The sequence below is a fragment of the Octopus bimaculoides genome, chromosome 3, assembly GCF_001194135.2.
Source record: "Octopus bimaculoides isolate UCB-OBI-ISO-001 chromosome 3, ASM119413v2, whole genome shotgun sequence".
Classification (NCBI taxonomy): domain Eukaryota; kingdom Metazoa; phylum Mollusca; class Cephalopoda; order Octopoda; family Octopodidae; genus Octopus; species Octopus bimaculoides.
In genome coordinates this window covers 145,543,566-145,554,718 of record NC_068983.1, presented here as the reverse complement: position 1 = coordinate 145,554,718, position 11,153 = coordinate 145,543,566, and the positions used below count along the sequence as shown (strand labels likewise).

Here is an 11,153-nt window from a genome sequence, read left to right as displayed (position 1 = left end):
GTCCTCAGAATTTTATTTTCTTTAGTCTCTTTTGGGGGGCACAATTTGTATGAGTCTCCCTCAACTTCTATCAAATTCCTGCTTCTGGTAACCTCCATATTCAACTTGATTAACTTGGTTTCTAGCGGCACTGGCTTCCTCACCGCAGTGGCTTTGGCGTAGCTCTCCATACTGGAGACACTACCACTTGTCATAGCTGGGAAAAATGCAGCAGCTCACGTGAAATACAACCATAATACTTCTACAAAAATCACAATTATTCACCGAGACAGTTTTCACAAAGTAACACAACAGTATTCACAATAATTCACAGAGCCGTTATACCGCGAAGCAGTTCGCCCGGCGTGCTAACGTTTCTGCCAAGAAGGAAAGAAATATTATTCTTATTGCTATCAAAATCTAGTGAGCACCAGAAGAAACGCTTTGCAGTTTTACGTTCTGAGATCAAATCCTACCAGCGTCGTCTTCATTCTTTTTTTTTCAGTCCGACTTAATCCAGTATAAACCTATAGTATACCAATGTAAGAAATTACATTAGGACCGCCGCCGCCACCGCATCATAAATAGTGTTGCTTACAATATGCTTTTACTTTTGACAGGTTCCTATATAACGTCACAGACCATGTTACTGAACTGGACATTCTTCATGAGAGCTCTTTACCACATGTCCCCACCTTCAACGGCAACTATTCCATGGGAGGAAAAGTTCTATTCTCACAAGGTGATTCAATTTTCATACACACACGCACATACAGCTCTTTATATTCCTAACGCGATATAATATAACAATATTATATCGCATAAGGAAGAGCATCGAGCCGTAGAAACCATGTGAAAGTAGACCTTGGAGTACGATGTTGTCCTTCAACTCATCGGCTCCTGTCAATCCGTCCAACCATGCCAGCATAGAACATGGACCTTAAATGATAATGATGATGATGATGATGGTGATGGTGATATCGTATTGACACATGAATATTCCCAGCGTTGATACTCTTTCTCTTCCACTCTTTTCCCCCTCCCTTCCTCTCTATTTCTCTCCGTCTCTCTATCTTTTCCCTCTTCGGTTTTCTTCCCCCTCTATTTCTCTCTCTCTTTCTCTCTCCTTTTCTCTCTTTTTCTCTCTCTGCCTTTGTATCTCTTCTCTCTCTTCTTCCTCCTTCCTCTATCATCTCCCTCGCCTCTCTTACCTCCCTCCCCTCTCCGTTTCCTTGTCCACCCTCTCTCTCCGATGCTACGCTTGCAGAGTAATAGTTTCTCTAAAAAGTATCGCTAATTCTATTTCATGTTGGTATGTGTCTAGGTCGCTCGATGTGATAGGTCGAGGATGAGGCGTTTCTTCATGCTGTACGGATGGTGGGTGGAGGCGCAATGGCCCAGTGGTTAGGGCAGCGGACTCGCGGTCATAGGATCGTGGTATCGATTCCCAGACCGGGCGTTGTGAGTGTTTATTGAGCGAAAACACCCAAAGCTCCACGAGGCTCCGGCAGGGGATGGTGGCGAACCCTGCTGTACTCTTTCACCACAACTTTCTCTCACACTTACTTCCTGTTTCTGTTGTGCCTGTAATTCAAAGGGTCAGCCTTGTCACACTGTGTCACGCTGAATATCCCCGAGAACTACGTTAAGGGTACACGTGTCTGTGGAGTGCTCAGCCACTTGCACGTTAATTTCACGAGCAGGCTGTTCCGTTGATCGGATCAACTGGAACCCTCGTCGTCGTAAGCGACGGAGTGCCAGCAACGGATTGTGGGAATCAAAGTTCCAGAACTGTCCGTTCAATATGGGCCTGCGATATGATAAGACTCTCACGTCGATTTCGATTCAACCAACCCATTGAATTTAGCGAATTCAGTGGTTGAGTATTCCATAGAGAAACGTATACTCTTAATGAAATTCACAGGTAGACTCAGCATGATATAGTGTGTCTGTCAAGGCTAGACCGTTGAATTGCAAGTAAAATTCATCGGATGGGCTTCGCTAAAGTTTCCGTCTATCCGAGTTCCTTTACAAGGCTTTTGTTATCCCGAGACTGCTGGATTGAACCCGGGACGTCATTGTTAGCCAAGGGGTCAGTAGTTTTTTTTTTACTATACTACTGATACCTTTCAGAGTGCACAATTGAAATATTTACTCCAAGTAAGCTCTGTCTGAGCAAATCTATGATCAAAGGTGAATTTTTTTCTTAGCCAAACAATATCTAGAATTACTTTATATATTACGCCATAAGGGTTTTTGTTGCCATCATTTTATCATAACATATCACGATTTCTTGGGGGCGTATGGTTTAGTAGTTTGGGTGTTGGACACATGACCGTAAGATTGTGATTTCGATCCCGGACCGGGCGATGCACTCTTGAGCAAAACACTTCATTTCACGTTGCCCCAGTCCACTCAGCAGGGGAAAATGAGAAATCATGCGACGGACCAGCGTCCCGTCCAGGGAGGAATATATACACCGGAAAAACCGATAAACTGGCCCTAATCTCCTCACGGAGTAATGTGGATTAACCATTTTACGATTTCTGTTATTGTTTCTCCGTTTTCTTCCCAGATCTCTGTTATTGTAACCTCTGTTTTGTATTTGTTGGTTCACTTGAAGCAGAAAGCATTTTTGTTCGATTTTCGTAGTTATTTGTATTAATTTTCCATAATACTGCACTAGATATATTTGTAGTTCTATAATTGATATTTTGTAATAATGTTCTAGCTGTATATGGCTCCTACCACTTTGTATTCGTGGTAAATATAGTCCTTCATTGCCAGATTTGGGTGGCATATTCTAAAAGCAGTCATTATTACCTCTGCCTTAGGGAAGGCGGAGATATTGTTTTCAGTCGTGTTTGTTTGTTTGTCCGTGGAAAGGATATCTCAAGAACCACTGGATAGATTCGTATGAAACTTTTGGGATGTTTGGCCTCGTGACTGGCACGAACTGATTAGATTTGGGGATCGATCCGGTACGAGACAAGGATTCTAGATTATTTGTTATATTTACTTTACTTTATATAAAGTATTACGATCTTACATTGACTTTCAAGTCTTTCTCTGATTATCTCCCTTGAAAGCACGCTCATGGTTTCCACGTAAGTTATGGCGGCGTTGCTGTTGCTAAAGTTTTATTTTCGTTTCTCTATTATTAATTTTACTCGCGTCTCTTTCTTAGTAGAAACTGATGGATAACAAAATCAAACTACATAAACAAACGGTAGCAAAACCGTTCAGAAATTAATTAACACTAACATATTCAGTAACAATAATAAATTTAATTTATCCTCGACAATTTTTTAGTTTTACCAATTTAGAATATACCGCTCCTGTTTAAAACCTCTCACTTACTTGACAATTGCATTTCTAGCTCTGCCTTGAAGGAAGCTTTACTTCTTGGACTCGCGTTTTTGTACGCAATGATATTGTTGAACCTCCGTTATCAGCACCGTATGCAGGTCCTTTTCGTTTTCTTTCGCGCACGGATAGAATTTTCACTATAGACCTTAATGGTCGTAAAGATACTATCAGCGGATAGACTAGAAAAGGCCTTCATAGAGAAAACTGTCCCTGTTCCCACTGCAGACGACATACACACAGCATTACAAACACGGCTCGCACACCCACCTTCACATTCCATGACTACCATTGGGATCGATCAGGTACCGGACAAGGATTCTGGGTTATTTCTCCGTTTTTTTAAACTTAATTTTTGAGAGCGGTCGTGTTCTTTTTTTCAGTATTCTCGTTTGTGAGAGCAGTCGAGTTTACTTCAGACATTCTCATTTTAAAAATCATCTTCCGCTAATCGTTGAGAGGACATTGGTGTTGCCTTGGCGGAGGTTTGCACTCTTGTTGTTGTTGTTATTCTTGTCGTCGTCGTCGTTGTTGTAAATGATGATGCTGTTGATGCTGTTGTTGTGGTAATAGTAGTTGTTATTGTTGTTACTGTTATTACAAATTTGCGTACCTTTACTAATGTAGTGAGTCAATATTCGTTCATATTTTATAGAGTCCTGTGACCAGAATATTGAAAATTCATTTATCAAAAAATAATGCTAATAACAACAATAATAGCCAGAAAAGACAGGAACTAAGTCGAACTACAGAAAACAACTCCTCTGGAAAAGTTTTAAATTATCAATTATTGCTATGGGAATATCAAAAGAGCAAACAACGAGCGCTTATTTTTCTGAAGTAAGTTCTTTTATCTCATATCGGTTTCAATTTTGTCGGAATGCCAGCAACAATGGGGGAGGGTGTAAGTCGATTACATCGACACCAGTGTTCAACTGGTACTTATTTTATCGACCCCGAAAGGATGAAAGGCAAAGTCGACTCTGGCAGAATTTGAACTCAGGACGTAACGACAGAATAAACGTTGCTAAGCATTTTCCCCGGTGTGCTAACGATTCTGCCAGCTCACCGCCTTTCTAATATCTTATATCTACGACGCACTGGCGGTCCGTTCAGAGGGACTGTTGTTATCTCGGTGATCTATACGCCATGGAAACTGGGTAACCAGCCCTTGGAATACTAGGTCTTGAAGACAATAGTGTCCTTGGGTTGATGATGAAGTTTAAAATAGATTTCTCATGTAGGATATAAACCTGACTTTGTAAATTAGAGTCATATGCCCTCTAACTATTATACGTTACTGGTGTCTGACAATGTAGTTTTGTATGCTAATCTTTGACCTGAAATTCATTTTCTCCATAAATCAATAAATAAAGAGTTAATAAATTTTGGGTAATTTTACCCAATCGAAAGCCATAGACATATAGGTGCCTGTTTCCATATTAACAAGCCAAGCTGTTACAAACTGTTTATTCGCGTGGTCATTTTTAACTTATTAAATGGGGGAGGGGTCGTGAAATGTGCTAAAAATAATAGCTAAATAGACCTTAAATCACGCACAAGAAATTTTTGTTTTGGTTTTTGCATAATCGTACGAATTCCCGTTTGTAGAATTTGCAAAAATAATCGTAAGAATTCCCGTGTGGAGAATTCGCAAAAATTTTTGAAAATTCCCAAAAAATGAAAAAATTATGAGGGGTTATGTGGCGTGCGTAAAGCAGAATTCCGCCAATATTTCATTTTATTACAGTTGACAACACGTGCTGTCACGCACAAAATGAGAGCTTCAAAATCCTGTTTTCTGACTGGGTGAAAATTATCAAACCTCTGTAACTTTTTTAAACATTTTTTTTTTGAAAAAGTGAATTATTTCCTGAGATTCAGCGTGGAAAATTACATCAGTACACCAAATTTTAAAATTTTCACTAAACTTTGAATAAAAGATCCGACCTATATTTAAAGGCGTTCTAGCCATGATTTTATCATATTTTCTTAAACAGAGTGTACTCAAAACCACATTATCAGTGGATCCTTTTACAAGACATAGGACATGATTTGAGATGGATTTGGATGGGTATTGCTGGAAGATTTTGGGGATCTGTTCTGTTTGGCTGCCAATTTTCAATGTCTTCAATTCCTGCTCGAATTGATTTTATATTCTGCATAATGATATGGTTTTGTATGTTAATCACTGCTTTGAAATTCATTTTCGCAATAAAGCAATAAATAAAGTCATTAGCTTTTAAAGTTTGCAAATTTTGGGTAATTTTAGCCAATCGTAAGCCAAAGACATATCCATGCCTTTTTCCATAGTAACAAGTCAAGCATGAGAATTCTTTTGTCTGCAAGAAAGCACGTGTCGAATAATATATTCCACTCATTGAGGTGGTCGTCAGATGTACTAAAAATAACAGCCAAATAAGTCTTAAATCACGCACCAAAAATTTTTTGTTTTATTTTTGGATAATCGCACGAATTCTCGTGTATAGAATATAAATTGACAAAACTTTTCTGAAAATTCCAAAAAATAAAAAAAGTTATGAGGGGGTTATATGGCGTGCATAAAGCAAAATTTGATTTGTTTACAGTTGACAACACGTGCTGTCGAGCACAAAATACCAAATCCAATTTTTTGACCGAGTGAAAATTATCAAACTTTAAACCTCAGTAACTTTTTAAAAAATTTTCTGGAAAAAGTGAAATATCTCCTGAGATTCAGCTTGGAAAACTACATTAATGTACCAAATTTTAAAATTTTCTACAAACTTTGAATTTTCGAAAATTGGCAGCCAAATTGGAAAGATCCTATTTTGATGGTTGCGTGACTTAATCCATATCCCAGTTTACCACCACCACCTGAACCTTGAATATCTTTAGCAGTGTGTGGTGTTGGTTTGTTTACGTCCCAGTAACTTTACGATTCGGCATGACACAGACAGAATAAATACCAGACACTAAAAAATAAGTACTGAGATCGATCTGTTCGATTAAACCCTTCACGGTGACGCTCCGGCTTGACTGGACTACAATGACTGAAAAATAAGAGAAAAGAATTATATATATATATAAGCAAATTTGTTGTTGAAAATGCACCTAAATTTGGAAAACTTGTAATTGTTTAAAATAAATTTATTTATGTATATACCAAACTAGTTTCAACAATATTTTTTGATTATCAATGGTAAAACTTTAAAAGTTTCAATGTTGGCAAAAGGAAAAGAAAACAAAAAGTTGCAGTTTTACCTTGTATTTCTATATTTGTCTTCAGGACATTCGGAAAAGCGGTAGTTGGAAAAGGTTGTTGCTTAGATGTATGTGTATGTGGTGGTGGTGTGCGGAGGGTAGGGAAGGAAGGAGGAAGGTGTCATGTGCAGACTGTTGTTGCTATAGCAACCAGTGTTCTTCGTGTAGTTTCTTCCTGTTATTAGTGGCTAGTCTCAATAAGTTTATGAGGGTTTCCATAATTCTGAGATTACCCATGTAGCATTGGGTTGCCGAGATGGAACATTGAATATATATATATATATATATATATATATATATATATATTTATTAATCATATTGAACCGTTTCGAGCTATTCGGCTCATCCTCAGTCGCAAGCACCTGCATGCCAGAGCGATAGCCAGAGTCGGCTATCGCTAACAGCATATTGTAAATAAAGCGACCATCGATTACTGATTTGCAACAATCAAAATAGCTAGTTGTAAAATTAGTGATTCGTGGTGACTTTGTTGGGAAAAGTAACATACATACATACATACATACATAGGGGATGTGTAACACACTGCCTAAATGCCAATCTTGAGAAATTAGGCTTCTCAAAACCAGAAAAGAGATAGCTGATTCAAAGATTACAGATTCAATCTATCACTGGAAATGTAAAAATTTGTAAAACCTTCCAGAACTCTATCGTTTATGTATATATGAGAATGTATAGATATGTAACTATATGCAAGAGAATACATACATAAAACAAAACATACGAATCTGCACATATACATGCATGCATACATACAAAAATACTCTGTTCATATTGCTGAAATTCGAATGAAGGGGCCTTGGATCTAGGTTAGAAACAGGCCCTTTCTCTACTGGCAAAAAAATCTTGAAATAAAGCTGAATAATGACATACATACGTACATGCATGAATACGTACATACATAGTATATATATATATATATATATATATATATATATATATATATATACACACACATGATATAGAGAATGTTTAGGGCTGGAGACCAACTGCCTCCGCCTATTGTTTGTCGCTTCGCTTTGTTATCAAAGAGTCGTAATAGAAAATTTAAAATATTCAATTTCTTGACAGGACTACCAATGTTAACAATGGAACAGAAGCAGGTGGCACACCTTTTAAGAACTGGTTGCATCTCACGAAGAAAACAATTACTTCTGGTCGTTCAAACAAACCCACCAGAAACCAACTGAATGATGTTAACGTCAGTGGAAACAAAACAAACGACAAAACTAGTCAGACGGTGCCAATAAGCCGAATAAAAACCTGTATTGTAGCTACTGATAAAAAAAATGCCAGTACTCGCCCGGAAAAGCTGAATTTTAACCATAAAAAACAGCCACCTCATTATTTACCTAAAGAGAAAAATCCTAACCCTCAAATATATTCATCAAATCCAACATCAGGTAAGAAATCGGGTTTAACATTAAATACAAGATCTCGTCAAGAAAAGCTACACTCCAAAGAGAACAATGATTCTGTTAATTTTTTAGCTAAACGAAAAACAGCAGAAAAGCCGACTGTACCGACATCTTCAAGTGGAAAAACTTCAACTCGACGTGTTCTGCAAACGTATGGTCATTCAGAAAGAAAATGTAAAGTTCCTATTCAAAACAGTAAAAAAATGAGCAAACAAAAGAAAAGAACAAGGATTATGAAAAATGGAACATCTTTGAAATACAAAAAGGAACTACAACGAAATAGTAAAGGAATACTTAACATTACTAATAATTCCCGATCAAGATTTAACAACAAAGAGAATATTCGAGAAGTGTCTAGTGATGTAGGAGAAAATTATTCTTCAAAAGTGAACCAGGGCTTTATCAATGTCGATTGGAAATCAATCTATCCAGTTCACGGATCCTTGATAAAAGCTAAACCAATTAAAAAGAATATCTTGATGCGAGAGCTGTTGAAAAAAGATATTGGTCTCCTGAGAGAGACGGCGAAATTGGTGTGTACGTGCAGAGATGCATATCGGCCAGCAGATAAAGCTCCTTTGTGTAGATTCTTGCAGCAGAAATTCAACACGAATAGCAGTCATTGTTTGGTCCATTCGCTTATTGTTGGAGATAAACCGCAAAGAAAAATGCGAAACAGCGATCCCAAATTAGAGAGTACATCGCTAGAACCCAAGGACAATGCAAATGATAACATGTTGACATCTACCAAAGAGAAACTATTTTTTGTCAGACATCCAAAGAAAGTAATGCTTGATGCTTATCATAGACAGAAACCAGAAGTCGAGTAATACGAGTTGAGTGTGGGTTTTATATCACTGATGCATAAGTATTGCATTATTACCAGAAATCCAACTATGGTGGAGTTGGTCGAGATACCAGAATACTCCGGACTGAATGTTTTACTACAACTACTTCGATACCGACCAGTCTCACTACCAATTCTATTGAGTTTTACTTCGGTTTTTCATTTAATCTGGAATCGAGAAAGTTATCAGATGTAAATGTGCATCATTTGTACCCTCGGGTAGGTGCAATCGATCATACCGTTCTCTACAAAAAATTTGCCTTACTCTGACTCGAAGAATATTAATATTCACGAAAATCTATATTCTCTCTTTCTCTCTCACTCCATATCTATCTATCTATCTATCTATCCTACATATGTATGTATTTATGTGTATGTATGTGTGTGTGTGTATGAACATCATAAGAATCACAATCTAGTATATATGCTCAAAATATATACATGCAAATAAAAACAATTAAATTCTAAATTTCGTAGTCTCTTAAGGTAAGTATAAAACAGTCTGTCCACAATGTTTTAATTCACAGCAAAATATTATTTCAACATTTGTAAACTAGTTCGTGTGTAAAGATGATTAACTGTGAGGCCTAGTCTTGAGATGTTAGGCATGGCAATTCGAAAACAAACGAAGTACGACTATGTCCAAACATTAGATATTACTTTACCTCACGGCGAGAAATGACATGGTGGATAAATTCTTTCTTCTGGCTTGCATGGTCATTGGTTTAACCCTAACGAAACCTTAAGAGATTCCGAAGTAGTGTAGTCAAATTGATACATTCTGTATTACTGATAATTTGGGGTTATATTCCAAAAGCGTTCGATATCACATCAGTTCTTACGTAGTCGTTCGACCTGGTCCAAAGAGAATCAAACACACACACACATTGGTGTTTTAGATATATAATGTAGTCCCGGGTGTGGAGGCGCAATGGCCCAGTGGTTAGGGCAGCGGACTCGCGGTCATAGGATCGCGGTTTCGATTCCCAGACCGGGCGTTGTGCGTGTTTATTGAGTGAAAACACCTAAAAGCCCCACGAGGCTCCGGCAGGGGATGGTGGCAAACCCTGCTGTACTCTTTCACCACAACTTTCTCTCACTCTTACTTCCTGTTTCTGTTGTGCCAGTAATTCAAAGGGTCAGCCTTGTCACACTGTGTCACGCTGAATATTCCCGAGAACTACGTGTCTGTGGAGTGATCAGCCACTTGCACGTTAATTTCACGAGCAGGCTGTTCCGTTGATCGGATCAACTGGAATCCTTGACTTCGTAAGCGACGGAGTGCCAACACGTAGTCCCAGGTATTTCTGGAACTTCCTTGTCGTTGTTACAATACTTACAAATGTCTTCTAATAATGATTTCTCATATCGGCATCAAGTCACAATAATAATGAATAGAATCGACGGAAGCACGTGAAATAAAGTGGAAAGTAAATTTGGTATTTCCACTTTATTTCAGCTCACCGCCTTTCTTAATATATTGATTCTTTCTTATTTTTGGCACAAGGCCTGCAGTTTTAGAAGGAGAGGGAAGTCGATCACAATGATCACCACCAGTACTTGACTGCTACTTTGTTTTATCGACCCCGAAAAGATGAAAAGCAAAGTCAACCTCGGCAGCATTTGAACTCAGAACGTAAAGCTAGACGAAATGCCGCTGAGCATTTGGTCTGACATGCCAACGATTCTGGCATCTCGCTGCCTTTTTTTGATGTATCAAGAATGAAATCCTATTTAGGGTTTATTAGTTACATACAAGCTTGTCTTTATGAGTGTGTAAGTAAAACCTAGGATAGATCGACATGGATTTTCTGGAGCTTAATTGAACCACAGGTTTCATGACTTTTGTTTATTCATAATCATTTTCTCTGTCCAAACCGCCAAAGCATAAAAATCCCCCAAACAAATCAAAACAAGAATTAATTATCAGGTGAAAAAAAAAAACAATGGGGTTTCACGTGTTTCATATATTTCCAGAGGATATTAGCGAGGCAAGTGAACTGACATTTCTACGACCTATGTTTGGACGCCAAGCTTTAGGTTATGTCTATATGGAAACTCATATCTGTTGTACAATGTTCGACTTTCATTTGTGTAAAGTAAGAATCAGGCTATTAACATTCGAAGCACCTGGAGGACAAAGAATGTGGTAAGAAATTGGAGACCACAAATTAATACAAAGGAATTAAAGTGATATCCGGCATTGGTTTCACATACTATACTATATAGCGTACATATATCTCTTTTACTCTTTTACTTGTTTCAGTCTTTTGACTGTGGCC

The 11,153-nt window shown here is 37.9% G+C and overlaps 1 protein-coding gene across 1 annotated transcript in view; it reads left to right on the top strand.

Annotated features, from left to right (window-relative positions):
- Positions 1-9,285, top strand: part of LOC106869130 (uncharacterized) — a 20,750-nt gene extending 11,465 nt beyond the window's left edge. Inside the window, exons 3-5 of the mRNA XM_014914701.2 lie at positions 600-721; positions 4,001-4,185; positions 7,678-9,285. Coding sequence (XP_014770187.1) covers positions 600-721; positions 4,001-4,185; positions 7,678-8,854 — 1,484 coding nt within the window. The 3' untranslated portion in view covers positions 8,855-9,285. The remainder of the gene's footprint in view (positions 1-599; positions 722-4,000; positions 4,186-7,677) is intronic.
- The last annotated feature ends 1,868 nt before the right edge of the window (positions 9,286-11,153 follow it).